General features: G+C 40.3%; 1 protein-coding gene across 1 annotated transcript; it reads left to right on the top strand.

The window, feature by feature from the left end:
- The first annotated feature begins 832 nt into the window (after window positions 1-832).
- On the top strand, window positions 833-8,092 carry Mboat4 (membrane bound ghrelin O-acyltransferase MBOAT4). Its single transcript, XM_005340368.3, has 3 exons — window positions 833-1,420; window positions 4,565-4,789; window positions 7,054-8,092. Exons 1-3 carry the CDS (start codon window positions 1,101-1,103, stop codon window positions 8,015-8,017), a joined length of 1,509 nt encoding a protein of 502 aa, XP_005340425.2. The 5' UTR covers window positions 833-1,100; the 3' UTR covers window positions 8,018-8,092.
- Window positions 8,093-24,039: the final 15,947 nt, after the last annotated feature.

Genomic DNA, 24,039 nt, shown 5'->3' with positions numbered 1-24,039 from the left:
TCTAGAGGCTAGGATATTGAAAATCTAAGCCCTGGAGATTGTATGTCTGGTAAGGGCCCAATCCTCATAGCTAATGCCTCTGCTGCATCCTCAGATGGTGGAAAGGGCAAACAGGTTCACTCAGGCCCTTTTATGAAGACGCTAATCTCATTCATGAGGGCAGAGTCTTTGTGACCTAACCACCTCTAGTTTTTTTGCTTTCCATTGCTGTGACAAAATACCTGTTGTAGAAAATACCAATCCTGCCAAGGCTACTTGCTCTTTCATGTCTCTTTGTAGATGAAAAAACAGCTTGTTAGGGATAGCCCTATAATGCCCAGGGCTCAGCAGATGGATCTCCACTAGCTGAAAAATGTCCTCTCATTCTTCTTTTGGCTCTAGGAAGTCTTCTGTATTACTTGTTCATAGCCGAAAGAAAAGATTATTTAAAAATGTTTCTTCTCCACATTTTTGCTTCTACAAAACCTTTTTATAAATTTTTAAATTTCTTATATACATGACAATAGTGGAATGTGTTACAATCATAATTATCCATTCACAACAAAATTTTTCGTAACTCTGTATATAAAGTATGTTCACGTCAAATTATGCCATTATACATGAGTTCTCATTATTATTATTATTATTATTTTGCATTACAATTCTTAATACACCTTTATACCACCAAAACCCTTTAAACTTTAACAAATATTTATGGAGTACAAAGTACATACGCAGCTCTTCTCTGAGTGCTGGGAGTATAACACCAGATAAAACGAAGTCCTTCCCTTGTAGAGCTCAAATTTTGCCTTTAAAGGGCAGGAAATAAACTAACCAAGAAATAGATACACAAGGGATGCTGATATGAAAAAAAGTAATGGAAGAGAGTGGTAGTTAGAAAGGGAAAATCTTGTTTTCTGCCTTTAGAAGCTGCTTCCCTCTTCCTGCTCCTGTTCTTGTTCCTCTTCTCAGTCCAAGGAGTTGTTTGAATACAACTGGAAAATGAGATTTTTTTTATTAACTTAGTGAAGAAAATATGACAGTATGATGACTGGAAAGGCAAATAATGTGCTATGTAATCTAAAAACCACAGCTTCTCAAAGCAAAGTAATAAGACCGAGATGTGTTTTGGTTTCCATGGAGCAGTTTCCTTTATCAGAAAGTCAATTTTTGTTCTACTTATCGCCAGTGCTTTTGTTTTGATTTTGCTTAGCCAGATCTTCCTAAAACATATAAAAAGACCAGAGAGCCTGGCTGTGGTTTCTCTTGCAGGACGGCACCAATTAAGGATTCTAGCAGGACAGTGTATGTTTCAGTTCAGAATGGATTGGCTTCAGCAATTTTTCCTCCATCCTGTGTCACTTTATCAAGGGGCTGCTTTTCCTTTTGCACTGCTGTTTAATTATCTCTGCATTATGGATTCATTTTCCACTCGGGCCAGGTAGGCTGCATGGCTAATTTTGCTCTTAGGCCTGGGAATACTATAATAGAAAGCAAAGAGTGGACGGCATCTGTGAAGATTATGTACTAATTACACTTATTTTTTAGCTCACTATCCCTGCCACTGGTTGTTTGTTTCTTGACAATGAATATATATCATAGAGTAAAACTGACCTGGAAATTGATATCATGTCTACATTGACTCAAAATTGGATAGGTTCACATTCAGTGGGAAATGGATGCAAAATAACCAGGGGGGTGGTGAGATGGATGTTAAGATGGAAGAGGAAGTCTCCAAATGTATCTCTCTGGGCCAACCATAAATCCCAGATATTCTTGAGCAGTCCTAACTTTATTTTCAATAAAATTAAATATCATGTTAAGTAATACTAATGTTACATTTATAACAGTGCGATTTAAAAATGCCTTTGATTTCTCAGAACAATGTCAAACAAATCTTAATAGATTAGTGTATCTCAATTTGAGGTTCAAAAATTGTCACTAGAGATTTGTTAAATTGATTGCAATGATTTTATGTCCAATAACTTCAATACATTGTAGATAGTACTCATTTTTAAAAAATGTTCAGTGGAATAATCTTTTGAAAAGTGAAAATTCATTGCCCAAAGGCCACCTCCTAAGAGTTCTCTAACTTTGGAAATAAGACTTTTTTATATATCAGGATTTCTTTTCTTTTTTTCCTTTTTTTATTCTTCCTCTCCCTGCCCCCTACTCCCCAGAGCTGGAGATACAATCTTAGGACTCCTGCGCTTGGCAAGCATTCTGTCACTTGCACTACATCTGGGCCCTAATGGTGTTTCTTAAATAAAATCTAGCCACATTTGATAATCACTTGAGGTTGTTGAGTTTCATTAAACTGAGTTTTCACTAAACTCCTTTCTTCACAGCTAGTTGATGATCCTTACTTTTATTTTTGGGATATGACAGTGGGGAAATATTTAAAAAGAAGTTTCTATTGAGAATCACAAAATACTAAAGCAGAACTAGTAAAACAAAAGAGTTAATTCCCAGGGAGTCACTGTAGGTTCAACATTACTCACGAGAGAGTCAGCCTACGGAACCCTCACTCCTTGAGTACTGAGTGTCCTTGTATAGAAGAGTAAACAGTTTCTGAGGTGCCCTTTCCTTATCTGTAAAACAGAAATAATAATGCCTCTTTCAGGGCATTATTTTAAGGATTAAATAATACTATCTTATAAAGGATTATTAACACAATACCTGGAATGGAATGAAATGGAAAGCACTCTATAAATCATATATTTTAATGTTTCTAAGTCCCTGAGGGCAATTGCCTCTGGACTGGAGGCTTGTTTCAAGCTTCTCCTTCTATTGTGTTAGGAATCAGTGTCCTCCCATCCTGCCCTTCTTTCCCCAAAGGAAGTGAGGGCTTAGGCCACAGTATGAACTGGGATACTGTGGGGATGAGTCACCCCAAGCACAGGCTCAAAAGCCCAGGAAGGGCCCAAGGTTTTTGTCACTTGCAAATGACAGAGGCTTTCACAATGAGGAATTTACCATGCTCTTTAGGGAAAGTAATTCCTGCCAACCTGTGCCTGGCACTGTGTCATAGAGTCGCTATATCCATCTGTGACAGTGTTTCCTGCTTCTGAGGTGTTAGAGAAAATGTGGGCTTCTTTAACCCACCTTTCCTCTCCCTTATCAGTCCACGTTGCACACTGTTTCTGATCCCTTCATTCAGCTTTATTAATTCAGCACCAATTTAAGAAAAACCACATAATGCAGAAAGAACCTAGTCTACATAACACGAACTCTCCCAGGCTTCTGCAGATCCTTATCTACTTGGCTTCTGAGGGAGGCATGGTCCACCAGCCATTTCTTTGAGGTGGGTACTTTACAACCCTGGGGAAACAAAACGAAACAAAACAAAACAAAACAACAATTGTACCTTTCCTCCCTGGATGCCTGAGGATCCACCAGTATCATGGAGACAAAGAAACTGTCCAGACCAGGAAGTTCATGACCAACTGACTACTTCAGTGGAAATGAGTGGTCATTGATGTCCTGTACCCTAGGGAGGCAATAGTACCAAGAGAGAAATTTGGGAAAAACTAGCCCAAATGCACAAAATCACACCTGATGTCATCTTTGTATTTGAGTTAGAACCCTGTTTTTGTAGTGACAATTGTTGTGTTGGGACATACAAAGAAAAATGAACCCAAACCCAGACTTGTAAGATATGGCTAGTAGGGGAAGAAAAAGACCTCAAGAAAATGGCCACAGGAATGTGGGAACAGAATGAAAAAGTCAGGGGGACTAAGAAGACCAATGTTGGTACTAGGAAAAAGGAAGACAGATTCTGCAACAACTTGATCTCCACATTTTTCATAAGAGGATTGATCAACTTAAATAGATAGACTTAAAAACCAGAATCAAATCATGAATTCATAAGATCTAAAGTTCAGCAAGGATGAAGGGGAGATTTAAAAGATTTCATCATTGAGTTTTCAAACATTTATCCAAAGGAAGTATTGAGTCTTTTATATATCCTGGGCTCTCTAAAATGTTTGGGGGCAGTGCAAACCCTATGAGAAGGAAAGACACTTGGGGGCTGGAGTCGTGGCTCAGCAGTAGAGCGCTCGCCTGGTGCGGGCGGGGCCCTGGGTTCGATCCTCAGCACTACATAAAAATGAAGGTATTGTGTCCAACTACAACTAAATAAATAAAATATTGAAAAAAGAAGAAAGACACTTCATGAGAGCAGGTCTAGAGAGATCTTCTGGATCCTCCACACTGGATTCACATCACTTCTCAGTCAGACAATGCACCAGTAGCTTTTAAAGATGCCTCTACCAGCAAGCCCTCCAGAATTTCTAGAGCCAGTGGTGGAATACTTTGGATGGGAAGCACTTGAATGGTGGGTACCCCCTTAAGAGAGGGGTTGCCAGAGTCACCTGGGCAGGAGTCAGGGTTTGTCTCCTGAGGTAGTCCTTTACAAGTTGGCCCTGGCTTTTTCTCCCATGTTTGTTTCCTTCAGAAGAACGAAAGGAAGGCTTTGGTGTGATAACATCATGCTTTTTTTTAGGTGTTATATTGGGGCCTACCTCAATTGGCTTCCCTGGAATGACTTTTGATGTGATTCATTTGTCTGTCCTTTTTCTTTCAGGTACCTCTTTCTCCTGGCTGGAGGAGGTGCCCTGGCCTTGGCTGCCATGGGTTCATTTGCCCTGCTGGTTTTTATCCCTGCTTTCTGTACCGTGGTTTTGGTCTCTTCTCTTGGCCCACAGGAAGTCCACAGGCGGACTTTCTTCTTTCAGATGAGCTGGCAGACCCTGTGTCACCTGGGTCTGCACTACACCGAGTATTATCTGCAAGAGACTCCTTCCACAAGGTAAAGCACCCTGCTCATTTGGTTGTGCTTAGCTGACCTGGGGTTTGCTTGCACCATAGTTATGGAGAGAACATGAGTGCTGAGTTTGAATCCTAATTTTTTCACATTTGAGGAGTGTGGTCTTGAACGTGTTATTTAGCTTCTCTCAGACCCTGTCTCTTTTTCTAGAAAAAGAAAATGTGGGGCTAGCAATACCTATTCTGCAAGAGTGTTTTGAATGTTAGAAATAATGAATGTAAGTATAATTGTTTGATGACACGTCGCTAGTACTTGTTGTGTATGCAGCACAGTGTCTAGCACTTAGTTATAATTGTCATTGTATCAGAGAGGAAGGATGAAGCAGGAGTCCTAGAGGCTTATCTGGAAGTAACAGCACAGTTTGCTCATCTCTGTATGGTAGGCTTAAACACACAGCCAGAGAGTATAGATCCACTGTGAACCCTGGCTGCCTTCCCATAGCAGCTGCTGAGAAAGAGGCCGTTTACTGGGTAAGAATTTTATCTTCATACAGACTTCCAAGAAGAGTCTTCTCCCAAGAAGGGAAGTCATCCAATCTAGGAATAGACAAAAACAATAACCAAGAGCTAATTGCAATCTAGAGGAGTGTTTTCATGAGTCAGCGAGATCACCAAGATTAGGAAAATGAGTCTCTTGGTGCTTTTGAGGCCTCATGTTTCCGGTTTCCTCTACTTATTGGCTGGTGTGGTTCTCTGTGTCACTAGGAGAGCAGAGGCTGTGGTTCCTCTATGATGATGATGTTGTTGTTGATGATGATGATAATGATAGGAGGAAGAGGAGAAGGATGATATTCATGATGATGACAGTTTTCACCAAGGGCTTCAGGCTTTGCTTCTCTGAGGATAAGATAAGATGGCAGCTGGGCAGACATAGGAGGTACTGAATGGGCTGTGGTGAATTGGGATTTTAGTAGGAAGCCAGAACCCGATAGGGGCTGGAAGGGCGAGTTGAACAGGAACTGGCTGGATGAAAGGAAGGTTGAACCAGACCTGAAATGAGAATGTGTATTCGTCTGCTAGAGCTGCCATAAAAAAGCACCACAGAATGGGCAACTTACCCAACAGAACTTTATTTCTTCACAATTCTGGAGGCTGGAAGTTCAAGGTAAATGTGTGGACAGGATTGGTTGCTCCTGAGGACTCCCTTCTTGACTTTCTTTTCTATGTCTTTCCCTGGTTTATGTCTGTATCCTAATCTCCTCTTCTTATGAGGCTTCAGTTCTGTTGGATTAGAACCCACCCAGGTGACCTCACTTTAATTACCTCTTTAAAGACCCTGTCTCAAATACAGTCATACTTGGAGCTACTAGGGGTTAGAACCTCAGTATATGAATTATTTTATGGGGGGATACAAATTTGGCTCATAATAGAAGGTAAGTTAGCAGGCTGGAGGCATTTGGAGGCTGCATGACTGTCAGGATGAGGGGGTCAGATTTCCTTAAATCTTCCGATATACAGATGAGAACAGCTGTGTTTGGGCAGCAGTGCTGTTTTCTTGCCACAGGATGACTTTCCTGATTATAGAAGGTGCCACTGTAATTTTCACTAATTGTGCTCCTAAATAATCTTGTTAGCAAGCTCTTCCCCATGTTGAAGCAGTGAGAGTTCAGGTGGTTGGTGAGGAACCAAATTCCAGTTGCTAATGATTCACCACACACCCTGAACCATTCCTCAGCATAAATCCCAGATCATGCAGAATCTTGCAGTCAGGGCCTGGGTAATTTAAAATCTGCAACTTTCTGTAATAATTTTACTACTAAGTGTTTGTTCTGTAGCAAATTTCTGATCTAAATTTTTTTGGGGGTACTGGAAATTGAACTCAGGGGCACTCAACCACTGAGCCACATCTCCAGCCCTATTTTGTATTTTATTTAGAGACAGGGTCTCACTGACTTGCCTAGTGCCTCACTTTTTTGCTGAGGCTGGCTTTGAATTCGAGATCCTCCTTTCTTAGCCTCCCCAGCTGTGCCTGGTTCTGATCGAAATCTTTATAAGCCATTCTTAGAAATATTATAAATATTAATTTATATTTGTTTAAAATATTCTTCATTGTACTCTTATTTGTATCTCTAATGGTTAATTTCCCCATTTTACCTTTGGATCCTGTCTGGAGTAGTGTGTCTGGTTCTGAATTTATCCAAGGGTTTTTATGGGGCATGATTCTCTAAGGGGGGCATGTGTGGCAGACTGGAATGGGAGAGAGAATAAATATGAGATGTTTCTACATTTAAAAAAATTCTCTTTCAGGTTCTACATCACTCTCTCTTCCCTCATGCTCTTGACCCAGAGGGTCACATCTCTCTCTCTGGACATTTGTGAGGGGAAAGTGGAGGCTGCAGTAGGAGGCATCCAGAGCAGGAGCTCTTTGTCTGAGCATCTCTGTAAGGCTCTGCCCTATTTCAGCTACTTGCTCTTTTTCCCTGCTCTTCTGGGAGGCCCTTTGTGTTCCTTCCAGAGATTCCAGGCTCGTGTTCAAGGGCCCAGCTCTTTATGTTCCAGGATTTCTTTTTGGGCTCTGACTTGGAAGGGCCTGCAGATTCTTGGACTGGAGTGCCTAAAGTTGGCCCTGAGCCGGGTGGTGAGTGAAGGAGCAGGACTGACAGGTTGCCAGCAGCTTGAGTGCATTTATGTCATGTGGTCCACAGCTGGTCTCTTCAAACTCACCTACTACTCTCACTGGATCCTGGATGACTCTCTCCTCCAGGCAGCAGGCTTTGGGGCTGGGCTCAGTTCAAGCCCTGGTGAGGAGGGATATATCCCTGATGCAGACATTTGGACACTGGAAACAACCCATAGGATATCTCTGTTCGCAAGGAAGTGGAACCAAAGCACAGCTCAGTGGCTCAGACGGCTCATATTCCAGCACAGTAGGAGCTGGCCATTGTTGCAGACCTTCGCCTTCTCCGCCTGGTGGCATGGACTCCATCCAGGACAGGTACTTGGTTTTTTTTGCTGGGCCGTGATGGTAGAAGCTGACTACCTGATTCACACCTTTGCCAATTTATTTATCAGATCACGGCCTGTGAGACTTCTCTATAGAGCCCTCACCTGGGTCCATACCCAGCTCATCATTGCCTACATAATGCTCGCAGTGGAAGTCAGGAGCCTCTCCTCTGTCTGGTTGCTGTGTAATTCTTACAACAGCTTCTTTCCAATGCTGTACTGTATTTTGCTCTTTCTATTACTGAAGACAAAACATAAATTTAACTGATATCTTTCTCTGCCTTTCATCCTACGCTCCCATGAAACAGAGTTTAGAAGTTGCTACATGATGCAGTGATGATGTGTGTCTTTCAATTTTCCAATAATAAAAGTTTTAAGTATTAGATGGACATACCTTGTGATTTGCCATAAAAATTTGCGTGTTGGACTGGGAACGCCGAGTTCAGTGATAGAGTGCTTGCCTGGTGTATTCAAGGCCCTGGGTTTGGTCACCAGCATTGCAGGAAAAAGAAAAAAAAAAAAAGAATTGTGTGTCTACTTTAACAAGCTATTTTGTTACCACTGAGGATATAAAACAGAAATAAACATGGCTTCATTCATTCCTTAGACTTTGCTTACTAGGTATGGAAGCAAAATAAGAAAAATACAAATTACATTGAACCACATGGAAAATGGTGTATACATGAACATCCAAAAATTGAGTTCATTTGGCCCACTTAATCCTGGAATATGAACTTTGGCAATACTGTTTTAGTTTGCTTTTCATAACCATGATGAAATATATGAGACATACTAACTTAGGAAGAAAAGGAGGCTTATTTAGCCCTTGGTTTTGGAGGTTCAAAGTCCAAGATTGAATAGGCCTCACTGGTTTGTCCTCTGGTAAGTGTCACATCATGGCAGGTATGTGTATGGGGGCAAAGGATCACCTGTCAAACAGGAAGCCAGAGAGCTGGTTGGGGCCAGGATCAGGCTTTTATAACACCTCAGGAGAACTATCAAATGGTTTCATGAGAATTAGTTTGATCTCATTAGTGGGAATACTCTCCATTAACCTCCTAGTGGATTCTACCTCTTGAAAGTTCCACTGATTCCCAACATCACCATTCTGGGCACCAGGCCTCTTCAAAGATAACCACAGCAACAAAAGCAAAACAAAATATCCACTGTATTATCATTCATCTATATAACAATATATACACATACACACAATATGAATTAGATACTCATCTGTTATGGTTCATATATGAGGTGTCCCCCAAAAGTACATGTGTGAGACAATGCAAGAAAGTTTAGAGGTGAAATTAATGATTGGGTTATAAGAACTTTAACCTAATCAGTGAATTAATCCCCTAATAGGGGGATTCCACCTCCTGGGTCCCCTTCTTCCTCGGGGAGAAGTCTTTTCTGCTGTCCTTTAATAAACTTCTAATTTCTACTCTGAAAAAAAAAATCCCCTAATAGGAATTAGTTGGGTGGTAACTGCAGGTAGGTAAGGTGTGGATGGAGGAGGTAGGTCTTTGGGACTTGCCTTTGAAGTCTATATTTTGTCTCTATTGAGCAGAGCAGTCTTTCTCTGTTTCCTGGTGCCAAGTCCTAAGCTACTTTCCTCCACCACACACCTCCATCATGATGTTTTGCCCCATTTCAGGCCCTGAGGAATGGATTAGCCACCTATGAACTGAAACCCATGAAACCATAGGCCCCAAATAAAGTTATCCTCCTCTAAAATGTTCTTGTTAGGTCTTTTGATCACAACAATGAAGAAATTGACCAAAACACTTCTCCTTATTCATACGTTTGAAACATTTGGTCTAAACTTGGAAATTTGAATGATTAGATCTGATAATGGAAAGACTGACATTATTCTCAGACAGAATAATAGATGATAATCCACTTATGATTTGATAACTACTTATATAATTGTTAAATATAAAACTGACTCAAAATGGGAACACTCTAATAGCAGGAATAAATGCTATTTTAGTAGAATTTTGAAAGTGAGTCTTATTCTTTTTCCTTTGTGTATCCTAAATAATTCCCTCTGTTTCTTTCTTTGATAGGATTCAAAATACACTAAGAACTTGAACTTGAACTTCCAAATTGAACTGATGTAATTAGATTTAACAAACACTTTCACACTACTGCCACATCTGTGGGCACCTGAACTCAGTGGTAGAGAGCATATTTAGCATGCACAAGGTCCTGGGTTCAATCTCTAGCACCAAAAATAAATAAATAAATAAATAAAATAAAACTCCAGGGAAAATACTGGGGAGTGATATTGGGCAAATTATATTGTCATATTGTGTGCATATACGAATATGTAGCAATAAATTCCACCATTTTGTACTACTATAATGCACCAATAAATGGCAAAAATAAAACCTACCCTCCTTCTAGGCAATGGTAATGAAGAAAACTGGGTTTGGTGTACTAATTACATTTTATCCTTTTAAAAAATATTTGTTTTTTAGTTGTAGTGGAAACAATTCCTTTATTTTATTTATTTATATGTGTTGCTGAGGATTGAACCCAGAGCCTCACAAGTGCTAGGCGACTGCTCTACCACTGAGCCATAGCCCCAGCCCCCTACATTTTATTCTTATATTTACTAAAACAAACATATTTGTTTAGAAAAAAGTATTTGTATACTACTTAAAACCATCTGCTTACCCAGGTGACATGTCACACCATGAAAAGCATCATATAGGGACTGAGGGTACAATTTAATCATAGAGCAAATGCTGAGCCCCAGTTGAGATCTATTCTACACCTGAATCTATGGATAATGAATTGATAGGGTAAGAAATCTATACAGCCCTCCCTCAGCCCATAAATGTCTCTGGAGAAAACAACTATTCAAACAGTACTCCATGAAATCTGAGCATTAGTTGAATTCTGGCACCTAAAATTTATATGCTACCAAGCAACTATTCTCAGTTCCGAGTATAGATTTGAGCTCACTGGAGGTTTTTATGCAAATATTTAATGTTTAGGTCATGTGATGTCCAATAAGTGGCATTGGCAGATATTGAGCACTTGACATGTGAGTAGGCCCTCATGTTGAAATGGCAATAATTTTTGATATATAGGATTAAAGGATATTAGTTAAAGTGCTTTGCATCTTTCTCATTGAAGTTTAGAAGTACATCTACAGGGATATTTAAGAATATATGCATGGTTCTCCTGGTTTCTTTGTGTAGCATTTGCTGAAAATATGGCTTCTCAAACTAGAATGTATATTAAATTCCATGGAAGTATCATTAAAATGCAATTCTAACTCTATAGGACTGGGCAGTCAATTGTAGGCTGGACCTGAGTAATTGCTAATTTACTTTTTTATATTCTTTCCCAGAGATCAGGGCATTGAATATTGACATAGCCAACAATCAACACACCATTTCTGAGGAACTAAAGCATGTTCACCAGGATATTTCAAACATAAACACTCAACATGCTGAGAGACTCAAACATGTAATCTGTGTCCAAAGCTTCATTTAATTCACCTCCAGTCATCCCTATTATTTGTGAACCTGGGTATAAGCAAACAATGGGTTGTGGGTGTTTGCAAAGACACTTTTAATCAACAAGTAGCATTCTACTAAATTTGTTTAGAATGTGGTTTCTGGTTTCAGAATTGAAGTGCTCCTATCAGCCAGCACTGTGCTATTAACTACTCTCTGGGTGACCCTGCTTATGCTACTTAGGGATACTTCTGGTTATCAAATTTTTGAATTATGTCCTTTTATGTCATTAGTGATGGATTCCATATCTTTGCACTCACTGAAGTTTTGAGTCTGAGTCACTGTGCCCAAATTTTGCTTCTACAAATCCAATGAAAATTATCATGGCTTCCTGAGTATCTGTCTTGTTATGAGTCTGGGAACTGTCATATTTCATTTACCCTGATTAAGGTAAATATGCTTCCCCCGCATTAACTATTTTAATTATTGAAGTCTTTGCTTCAAGTGCCTCATTTAGTATTTTTTTTTGCAAATACACTTTTATCCACAATAATATTTATAAACAAATCACTTTGTGCTCAAAGTTTAAAACTTTCCCACTTGGTACACATGTGAGACACAGCAGAAAAGTGTGAAATATTCCTAAATCAAGTTTCATAAATCCAATCATCCTTTTTCTGTGGCAAACAGCATAGTACCCCACACTGGATAGGTTTAAACTAAAAAAGGTTTATTTTTGCTCACAATTCTCATTCAAGGTTGAGAGGCCACACTCTGCCTCTGGCAGAGTCCTGAGGCAATGCAGGGCAGCACATGCTTAGAGACCAAGAGCCACTAGTGACCCAACCATCTGGCTTTTAGGGCAGATCTGCTTTTAAGATAATCCATTAACCAATGAATTAAGTGCATTTTTTTTTGATACTGGGCATAGAACTCAGAGCACTCAACCACTGAGCCACATCCCTAGCCCTATGTTTGTATTTTATTTAGAAACAGGGGGGTCTCACAGAGTTGCTGATTAGCACCTTGCTTTTTGCTAAGGCTGGCTTTGAACTCACGATCCTCCTGTCTTAGCCTTCCAAGCTGCTGGGATCCCAGGCTTGTGCCATTGCACCTGGCAAATGCATTTTTCACTTATGATTTTTTTTTAACTTTTTGCATTTATCAGACATGGTCCCATCTTATGTCAAGGGAGTATGGGTGGTAAAAACTATATGGTGTATATGCATCCAGTTCAAAAATGGACAAATCCCTGCGTAATATGAAGATAGAAGATGTATTTTCACCATTTTTATTAGACCAGTGCTTTTTGGTGTTAGAAAACCTGAAATTTAATTTCCAGTTTAGGTTATGCTTCTGGTATCAGATGCTCTGTGGGGAGCCACACTGAATGACCACGCCTTTCAGTCCTGATGCACCAGGCTCTGGCCAACCACTGCATTCATTGTGGCTTGGGCAGTGATCTGCTTGCATAGCAAGGTCACTTCTTTGTGAGCATAACTTTAGGGCTGAGTTACACTCACTTGTTCTCTTGTAATCCTACCCCTTCTGCCTTATTATGGATAGAAGTTTCTAAGAACAGTGTCCCCCCCAGTAAAAGCTGACTTCCAAGTGTATGCTCTCTCTTGTCAGCCTCTCGTGACTTTCTCTTGCTCTCCCTTTTGAGGATCCTGAGGCCAAGAGCCGAGGAAGCTGTCCTGAAGCTTGTATAAAGGTAAATTGTGTCTGTTTTATTTTGTGTCCCTACAAATTCACATGAGCGACCTTTGTTCAGCTGCCTGCGCTGGTCAGGTGCGGCAATGCTCTGCTCACCCATTCTGCCCTTGGGTGCCATGGGCACCTATTACTCTTTCCGCTCCTTGCAAAAGATTTCTGCCTATAGTTACTACATAGTAGTCCATGAAAATTATTAACCCATCAAATAGATTAATCCACTGAGGAAGTTATAGCTCTCATAATCTCAACATTTACCTCTGAGCATTGTTATATTGGATATCATGTTTCCAACACATGAGCTTTTGGGGCATACTTCATATCCAAACAATAACATTCCCTATCAGTGTAGTATAACAACTCTTAATATTAACATTTTAGGAGGCATTAAGATTTAAATGTAAAAGAAGCCATTAATTGAACATTCAAAAGTTTTTACCCACTAAATAAAAGCATGTAATATTTATACACTCATGTATATATTGGAATATCTATAATAGATATACAAACACACTTATATAACATATACTAATATAATAAACATTATTAAATACAAAATTATAATAATATAGCAAAATGTAGTATATGATAATGAATTTAACCTCAATTTAACTTTGTTTATTATATAAATGCCCTCCTAGAAGTCAAGTATGCTTAGTAACCACTGCTAAAAAATAATGCATGAAAAGAAATTTCTAAATAAAAGTAATTCTTTTCACTTGAAATTCAACATCATGTAAAAACATAGCAGAATTCGGAAATTTTGTTTCTTAATATGTGTAATGAAAATGATTCAAAATTACCAATTGTGTGCTATTGTTAAGAGCCAATGCTGTTCATAGTAATTATACATATTTTTAATTTCTGAAAACTAGTTTATTTAAATTAGGTTTTAAATACATCACATAACATTAAAATTGGAAGGGAAAAAGAAAAACATAAATCAGTTTAATACTTCACATGGCACTGGGCAGCTGTGGCTGGTGAGTTGCAAGCTCTATAGCTAGCTGCAGGACTGATAACATTAGTTTGGTACTTGTTTCCTTGTGAAAAGTTTAACTGATATTAGACTGACCTCACATTCTATTGTTTTGGACACCCCTTAGCTAGAATATGTCTAGTCAAAAAGAAAACCTTTGTGGAAAGCCAGATGTTGCATCACCTCACTGGAATGAAGGTGATCTGAGGTCTGCCCACCTGGTCAGGTAAGAGACACCAGGAACTCTTTTTAATATCAAAGGTTCCCCCTAGTGATATAGCTGCCATTGTTGCCTTATCTCATCCTCTCCTTATTGTTCAGGTCATGTTACTGTTAGGGAAGGGGACACTTGTTCAGGGAGAGCTGAGGAACTTCTGGCCAGACACAGCCATCTGTGATCCTGGGGCTCTGAGTTTCGTTGAAATATCATGTTATTGCTTTGTTTCAGGGTGGACACTGCCAGGCACCTACCTCTTGACTTCTATTTAAATGAGTGACTTCTAGACAACAGACTGCATGACTCTTTTCAGTTTATTGCACTAAAGAGTTATATTTGTCCAAGTTAAAAGCAAACCCCAAATGCTTTACATGATACAAGCTTTGAGGGGTTTAAACTTGTGATAAGGAAAAGAAGGGAAATTCTACTCACTGCAAGGTAATCCTCACTTAAGCTTCAGTGAGCCATAAGCACTTAAAACTCATGATCGTCCTTGATCAGTCCAATCTCTACCAGGAACTAGCTTATGTGCTTGTGCTGGTCACCCAGTAGCTGAATTACTTCCTGATATGCTCAATTACAGTACGATTGCAGGCAAAATCTTCTTAAATGCCTTCTCTAGTATTCTGTTGAATTCTTATTTGGATATAATCCTTAGTGCTAGCAGGAAGCAGGTCATACAGTATGATTCCTTTTTCCTGCTAGAAACAACCGAGGAAACTTCCTCTGCAGAAGGCAGCTATGGAAGAAGAGGGGTGGGGGGATGCAGCATTGGGAAGCCAGGGTGCTCAAGGGGGAGGCTGCTCTGTCTTCAGTGGTGGCTCAGTGGCTGGGTCTTAATAAATCTTAAGTAAAGATGCCATCAGTATTCCAATAATTTATAAAATTTGTTCCATAAAGTGGTAATTGGAATCTGAATGCTGCATGCCTGTGTTCCATGTCTCTGGTCCCCCCATCGTAGTTCAATCACTCTGGCCTTTGGCAGGTGAGACATGACAGATCATCACCCCAACCCTAACCCTGGTGGTGCTGTGGAATCATGGATATTCACCTAGAGATTCTGCATGTCTGGACCCACTTTTCTGAAAGTTCTTCCTCTCCTGCCACGACTGGTATCTCCTTCTCCTGTGGTCATGCTACTGCCTTAACCAGACCCCTGGAGACCTGGGGGATGTTCTCTTTGGGTACTACCTGCTTTAGTCTTCTCTGTCACTTGAGTGCTGCCGGCTCTACCCCACTATTGCTCCAAGGGCTTAGGTTCTTGATCCTACTGTTTTCCACAAACTTACATCTGGGCACTGTGCAGACCTCTTTGCAGCATATTATTGTCCCTTCCACTGCTGGTAATCCTGCTTACATATGACTCCACAGAGATGGAAGTGGTCTCTTGGCACTCAAGGAAACCTGTGCCTTTGTCCATTAAGGGGAACATCAGGATTCTTGATTCTCTGACAGTTTTGACAGGATTAGTAAAGAGTCCAAGGTATTTCATGCCTCCTAGAAGACACATGGTACCCACATTTCTACCCCCAAATAAGCTCAATTGACTGACAAATTCAACTGAAACTCAAAGTCATAGTTGTTTCTAACCTGACTTTTTGTCAGCTCAATATTAGTTATTTCCACTAGATTTTGTCTTTCATTAGAAATTGAAGACCCTACTGCTCACCATTTTTAGTTAGAGTTGTATCTTTTTCAGTTTTTTTTTAAATAAATAGAAAACAATGGAGGTTGAATTCTCTTTGCATTTAAATATGAATGCAGCAAAAATAACCACCAAATAATCATTTGAGAAATGAAACAAACTATTCAAACTATTCAACCACTTTCCATTAGTCTGGCCTCCTACAGCTTATCTCCAGAGACCATTCCCATTGCTCTGAGGCTGGTTTCTCTGGAGTCATTTTATCCCAGGATAAAACAATATTTGAATGGGACCATTACATTCTAATTATTTAAAATTTGATAAAAATGCTGTTGATCCATGAATTAAGTAGAACTTAATATTATCACTTCAGTTAATCTGCTGATTTATCAGTCCTTTTGTTTCAAACCCAAGTTTCTCTATCTCATGTTATCCCTTGAAGAGTTACATTTGAAGAGGAACAGAATAAGGTCTTCTTAAATAAGGTATGAAAAAGTAGGTGATTCATTTACTACATGATCTGTTGTGAGGTAGGGAAATCAACTGGATTATATTCATGTTATTTAAAATTTGAAAAAAGCTACATAAAAATGCCAGCACACAGAAGGAGATTAAAAGACTCAGGTTTGTTAGAAAGAAAAGAGAACCCAGTTTTCCTCACTGTGAATGGTTTGTATCTGAAGACATGAGCACCCCGAGGAGATGTCCCCCCTTCTCTCCCCCAGGATTAGTTTCTGATGCTGTGAAGTGTCTGAAATCCACTAGGATGTTAATAGTCACTTTTTCTAGTTTAAGTTATTCTTATAAATTCTCAAAAATTTTTGTCACAAAAGATAAACAAGGACTGGAGTTGTGGCTCAGTGGTAGAGCACTTGCCTGGCATTGTGTGAGACACAGGGTTAAATTCTCAGCACCACATGTAAATAAACAAATAAAGTAAAGGTCCACTAACAATTAAAATATATGTGTACATATAAAAAATTAAAAAAAATTAAAAAGAAAGATAAACAAATGAAAGTAAAGAAACTCTAAAATTTTCTCTATGGGATGCATGCCTCTGTGACTTCTAATTCTGATGTGTATAAATTCTAGCCCTCTATGATATTGCATAAACAATTCTGCTGAATAATCTATATTAGAATTATAAGCAAAGCTTTAAGTGTGTAATGTGTATAAGTTACTTTCCTTACTTATAAAGGATGAGAAAAAAATCTCTAAAATGCACTTGTGAAATTAGTATGCTAGGTACAATTAATCGTATCTTCATATTAAAGAAAAATGTCCTGTCAGAATTAGGATTTTACTGTTTCCTGTCAACAGAATCATTGTAATTCCAGTGACTTGAGCTGCCTTGGAAGCAGCTAGAGGACAGGAAATTCCAGCAGTACAGGTGAGTCCTCTGTGGTGTATCTGGTTTTCCCTTCTCAGATGTCTATCAATAGCAGTTATGACCCAGCGGGATGAGAGAAGTTGGTAAGTACTCCATCCCACATGTGCTGTCAGGCTACTCACTAAGTGTCACCCTTGATCACCTCTAGGGGTGGTGGACACAGAGTGGGGCATACAGTTCAGGGGCTACAGAGGGATGTATGTCTTAATTGCATCCATGATAGTTGCTAGGGGTCCCTTGTGTATGGTGAGATGATGTCACCTTCACTGCTTCTGACATAGATGTCACATCTATTAGCGCAGATTGAGGGACTCCAGGAGCAGAGGTCCTTTCTCCATTTCAGTTCAAAGTGACAATCTGTGACGTTTTTTTCCAAATACAACTTAAAATCTCTGAAGATAGGGAGATACTCTTATGGTATTGTTCTGGCAATGACAAAGTTGTAATATAATAGCTCTGCACAAATAAAAGTCCTGGCATTTTGAAATCAACAGTTAATGAATTCATGGAAATTCCCTCCCATATGCATTTGACCCTTAAAGAGGGACATGGCTAAACTCTTCTAAGAAGTATGCGGATATCCTATCTGCCTCGCCTATCTTGAAAAACCCTTATACCTGAAGTATGGATGCATCTATTGTCTCAACTGCTAGAATTCCCCAAAGAAGGATTGTGGTGGGTAGGCTTTCTGGTGCCTTTTGTGTCCCATGGTCTCTCATAAGAAGGACATCAGGCCCAATTGGCAGCTAGCAAAGCTGGTTTCCAAGATCAGGAAACTGGAGCCCTGACTGCAAGCTACTGTGGGTGAACTGAAGAATGTAGAAGTTTCAAGGTAAGACATCTGCACGCCCTGCCTCCTTCCCAGTACATGACCAGGAAAAATCACCTGTGCAGTTGACTCTGCATTCCTTTTGGGGACTAGGTGAGGTCTGGTGCCTAAAATTGTGATGTCATTGTGGCATTGATGATTTTCAGTCCTAATAACGTGTGTTCTTTAACGTAAATGCTAATGTCTTGTCGTGGCTTACATAAAGAATATTCTACACTTACTGAGACTGCCTGGGGAGGTTGGGATGGAGCATCTTCTAGATTGGGAGAGTTCAGCCAGGATACTGCTGACTTGGGGATGACACACAGAGGGACAAACACTTGGAGCCCCTGAGTCTGAGCTTTGTGGCTGAGATGCCCAGGAATGTAATGTGAAAATCCCCTAGATGATTCTAATGTGTAGAGCATGTCTACACACATCCCACATGATGGTCTCTTCCCCAGTACCTGTGGTAGTGCTTCAGGTGAGTCCCAGAATCGGATGTTCTGATTCATGCACCAATGGTGGTGCTGGATTCATTAGATGTAAAGGACATTTTTTTCTTTTTTAAATTTGTTCTAATTAGTTATATATAACAATAGAATGCATTTTGACACATCATACATACATAGGTAAAGGACATTTAAATGAAAAGATTATGATCATTTTAGACAAAGGACTACAGCAGTACATGATGTTGTATTCATTCCCATGGTGAACCCAACACTGTTGGCTTCTGCAGTGTGTCTTCCCTGACATTCCTGATTTCTGCTCATCCTTCATCAATATCTGACCTCTGCATGAAATGGGAGAACAGGTTCACTCTCTTCTCATCTTTGGAATATACTAGCTCTTTTACTGTCAATGTGTCCAGATGACATTTCATTCACAGTTTCACTATCAGGCAGAGATTAGTCACCTGATATTTATTTTAATTTACAAAAGCTACATTGGTGATCAAAGCTATCTTTTCCCTTAAAGATGCTCTGGAAAATTATTATTTTAAAAAAATTTTTAATTTGTTTTAATTAGTTACACATGACAGTGCAATGACCTTGACATATCATTTGCAGGGAAATGGATGGCATTAGAGCAGATTATGCTAAGTGAAGTTAGCCAATCCCCAAAAAACAAATGCCGAATGTCTTCTCTAATATAAGGAGGGTGAGTCAAAATGGGGCAGGGAGGAAGAGCATGGAAAGAAGATCACCTCTAGATAGGGAAGAGACGTGGAAGGGAAAGTGAGGGAAAAGGGAAATTGCATGGAAGATGGAAGGAGACCCTCTGGACAATTATTTTTCAGAATGCTCCTGAATATTAATTTTCTCTAGGCTACCTCATCCTTTTCCTTCCTTCCTCCTCTATTGACATGGGCAGCCCCATACTTCAATTAAATACCTAATTCCTTAAAATGATAATTTATATTATTCATTGCCTATTTTCACTTTAATAAGTCAATTTTGACTAATAACATTTTTTTTTGTACTGAAGATTGAACCAAGAGTTCTCTACTACTGAGCTGCATCCCAGCCCTATTTTAAAATTTTGAGACAGGATCTCACTAAGTTGGTGAGGCTGACCTGGAATTTGCCATTGTCCTGTCTTAGGTTTCTGAGTTGCTGGGATTACAGGTGTGCACCATCACTTCCGGTTTGACTATTAACTTTTAAGTACCTTTCTCTTACCTCTTAAATTTTAGCCCATTATTGTTTTGACTAAGGCCTCATCTTCTACATAGTATGGAAAGTACACTGAATGAAGATACCAGTCCTCATACTGTCCTTGCACTCCAGGAATGTTACCTATGTGGCCATATGGTCATCTGCAGAGATACCCCGTCTTCTGTTAGAACTATAAATATAATTTGTTGCAAACATGGAAACAAATGCCTCAAATAATATCCAAAACACTGAAGTAGTAAATGTGGAAGCAGAAATATTGTTTAATATTGCTACTTTTCTTTGTGTTCATTATCATTCTTTTTTTTATTCATCAGTGTGGTAGGAAAAGGGTTCTAATAGCAGAGACTCTACAGTCAAAAGGAAAAAAGGTTCAATTAAGGTTTTAAAATTTAAAATTTAGAGTGTAAAAAAAAACACAAAAGAATTCTGTGAATTAGAGTCACTTACTGCACAAAACATACCTATGATATGTATTATGATCTTTCCAGTAGAGTCAGGAGTTGGCTCCATGAAAACATCTGATTTTGGACTTTGCAGTGGAAGTGAAAAATAAGACTATATTCTATGTGCTGAGCTTCTTTTCCTTTCATCATGGATATGACCTTGCATGTTGACACAGCTACAAAACTCTCAGTCATTACTGATTACCACAGGAGCATACAATGTAGACAAATCAAATAGTATCAACTGCTGCTGGATAAGAAACTGGGATATGCAGTGTGTGTCCTTGGTTCCACTAGGCTTACTTCTGGTCTTCATTACCAGGAGATGGACATAGGAACAAGTACAGGATGGAACCTGGAGAATAACAGAGCTTCCAATGTATTTCAAACCAGTGAGAGGCCAAAGATCCCTCTGATCCTTGAGATCATCCCAACTGTAGCCTGGGCCTTTATTACCCTTTATATTCAATCTACCCCTTCAGCTACCAGCTACCCAGGAGCCTTCCTCTTCTCTTGGCCCTTCTCATCAAGTGTCCCAGGAAGGTGTTCAGAGGAGCTCTTGACCTTCCCTCCCATCAGCCTTTGTAACTCTAATCAGCCACTGGAATCCTCTAGCAAAGTGAATTCCAATATGTTTCCTCCTCTGTGGCCCCAGTACTCCAGCTTGATAGGCAGGTCTATATCCAAATATGACATCTGAAGGGCAGGATTCTTTTTAGATTATCAAGTTCATCTAGAAAGAAAATTCAGGGATGACTCTCATCCCTATGCAGCCTCTCAGAACAAACCTGTCCCATTCAGCATACAGAGGATCCAACCACCCTGGTCGTACATGCCTTCACAAATTCATCCATCCTCTGGGCTCCTGCATTGGAATGTGTGAGATACAGGTGATTCTGGTACCAGGAGTCAGTCCAGATGAGAAGACAGACAGCCTGACAATTATCTGTCTACAGTGTCAAGGAAAGGATAATTGCAACAGTGGGAGAGTCCTGGATATATGGGAGAAAGAACACTCTGATAACTATGGCAGCCTCACCTTGAAAACTGAGAAGTTGAGGCAGTGGAGCATTTCATGGACAGATATATGAATGTGGGTCCTGGGCCCCTATCCTGTTTAAAAGTTTCCCAGGTCCTGAGGGGCCCCAAAGCCTGAGATTCAGGGCCACAACCAGTGGCATGGACCATAAATCCCAGGCCACCCTGCCAGGGCCAACAATGCCTGGCACAGGAGGCTATCTGTGCTTAGGTCCTGGGACAAGGGCCATTGGTCCCACCACACAGGCCACCATCCCCTGACCCAGCGGAGCTGCCAAGGTGTCACCTATAGTTGAGAGCCTCACTACCTATTCTGGTCATACCAGTCCCTGGCTCCTTAGCCAGGGTCCAATTCTGCCCATCCCACCTAAGCCAGCTCCATATGCCCAGTGCTTACCAGGATCCTGCAGCCAGATGTACCCACACTTGTCCCTTGAAGTATGCATAGAAGTCTGCATCTTACAAAGATCCACACTTTAGAGCTAGACCCTGGAGGGCTCTATAGTCAAGGGGTCTGACTACTATATCCTGTGGGGACTACCCAGCACTCTGCTATCTAAGAATCCCTTAGAAGCCCCCAAAGAGGCCAGGTATGATAGCTTCAGCTACAGGTCCTGGACCATGGTCTTCTTAGTTGCAGTTTGGTTTAGAAAATACTAACAGGTCAAACTATCCCTATGAGGACTGGCTTTACCCAGATAATGGGGACTAGAAGGGGCAGAGTGCAGTCCCCAGGCCAGCCATGCCTGGTAGATGGCTGCCTGTGTTAAAAGGAGGGGTACAGGATAAGCAGAGGAAGGGGAGGGAAGGGGAAAGGAAAAAAGACCCTGCACTTGGCTGACCAGGGACTTTGCCATCCACTCTGCCACTAGATGCAGCAGAGGCCAGAGATCTCTGGGTCTCAGGCAGTCACAGGAAGCAGTTTCTGGCTCATGTGATTCCATGCCAGGGTCCAGGAGAGACTGAGAGTCACAGGCAGGGGAATTAGACAAGGTAACATGAAGGGAAGGACAGTATACAATTGTACCTGGGGGGTGGGGTACTGTGAGAGCCAAGGCTGGGCTCACACTTGTTTGGGAGGTGACAGAGTTCCTACATTACCCATCCACCTGCCAGTTTCAGAAAGTGCCCATATCCCCATGCCAAAGCCTTCTTTTTTGATCTATAAAAGGGGGGCTCTATTAAAATCCACATAGGCACAGGAGCCCATACGGATCAGAGAACACCCTTCTAATTCCCCATTTTTAGGTCCTCCAGCACTTGCTCCTTCCCATATTGTGTCTCCCTGCCCCCCACAGAGTGTTGAGCTCTTCTAGACAATGCATGACAAGAACAGCCCACTGGTGCAGCCCAAGTGGTGCTGCCTTCTGGAGGTGCTGCACTGAGCCTGACTCTGACTCCCACTGACAACATGCCTCAAATACCTCACTGTGGCACAAGATAAAAAATCCCCCCAGTACACCCAGGTATGTGGCTGAAGCACATGTAAGTAGGGCAGAGGCTCCTGCTCTGACTCTCTTGCCTAGGATAGACATCTGTCAGGCCTTAGTCAGGCCACCCTGCTGTGGAAGGCCAACTTATAATGAAGTCCTCAATGTACTGGGGAAAGGAGAGGTGGAATGGAAGTGGAGCAGCCCTCTATTATAAGGCCATTGGGAGTTATACCAGGAAACAAGGATAAAATTCAGAGTCATACTTAAAGCTGGTTGCACTGAGGAATTTGGGCTTTGGGATAAAATGAGGTTATTATCTTAAAGCACCTGTTTTTGGACATTGAAGGTGTTGCTCAAGGTTAAAATAGCCTATGAAGAAAAGACCCCTCTTTGGACCCAGAAGTCAAGGATATAAGCCTCCCCACCTGATTGCCTACCCATAGGCATTCTGAAAAAAAAAGAATTAAACAAAGCTAGACAAAAGAAGATGGTAGTTGGATTCTGACATGGGCAGATTAATATATTAATATGATTTATCAGGTTTATACAGGCTAATTCTGGAAAGAACCCAGCCATTATTGATTCTCTTGGACAGGTGAAGAAATTGAGATTGGAAAGAGGGCACCCTGAGCCTGGAGAGGCAGCTGGAAACATGCAGCCCCCCATGGTCAGACAAACCAGCAAACAGGTGATTCAGCTTACAACTTTTTCTCTGGTACATCATCTGTTTGCAATGAAGATTCACCTGAGGAAAGCTATAAGACCTTTACTTTTGTATGTGTGCACACTGTGTATTTTGTTGTATGTTCATATGTGTGTGTGTCCATATATCATGTACATGATATCAAGATTGGCAAATTGAAAATGAGCACTCAAAAATTAAAAATGGATCAAAATACTTTTAATTAACATGATTTAAGAAGGTTTGATTTAAATTGGGTAAACAGATGAAAGTAAAGATGTCTTTAAAATTAAACTTAACTCATAAGTCTTTCTAGGTGGTCAGAATAAAATGTTCATGACTATAAAATGTTTAATATCCATTGTTTCTAGGAATTTTCTTCAACAAGGAAGAAATGGCTAATATTGTTCAATACACTTATCTGATATCTTGGTAAAAATAAGTAAAGCATGACTTAAGAAATTTGCTGATGTCATCAATATCTTCTATTTTATTGGAGTACAAGTTTTCAAAATAATTTCTAATTATCCTCTGTATTTCTGTAGTGTCTGTTGTGATATTACCTTTTCATCACGTATGTTGGTCATTTGAGTTTTCTTTTCTCTCTCCTTCTCTTCACTAGCGTAACTAAAGGTCTGTCAATTTTATTTATACAAGACACCATCAGAAGTTTACCAACAAAGAAAAGCCCAGGACCAGATAGATACACAGCCAAGTTCTACAAGACCTTTAAAGAAGAACTAATACCAATAGTCTACAATTTATTTCAGGAAATAGAGAAAGAGGCAACACT

This window comes from Ictidomys tridecemlineatus, chromosome 14, assembly GCF_052094955.1.
Source record: "Ictidomys tridecemlineatus isolate mIctTri1 chromosome 14, mIctTri1.hap1, whole genome shotgun sequence".
NCBI lineage: Eukaryota > Metazoa > Chordata > Mammalia > Rodentia > Sciuridae > Ictidomys > Ictidomys tridecemlineatus.
The sequence above is the reverse complement of the archived record's forward strand: the minus strand, read 5'-3'. Positions and strand labels throughout refer to the sequence as shown.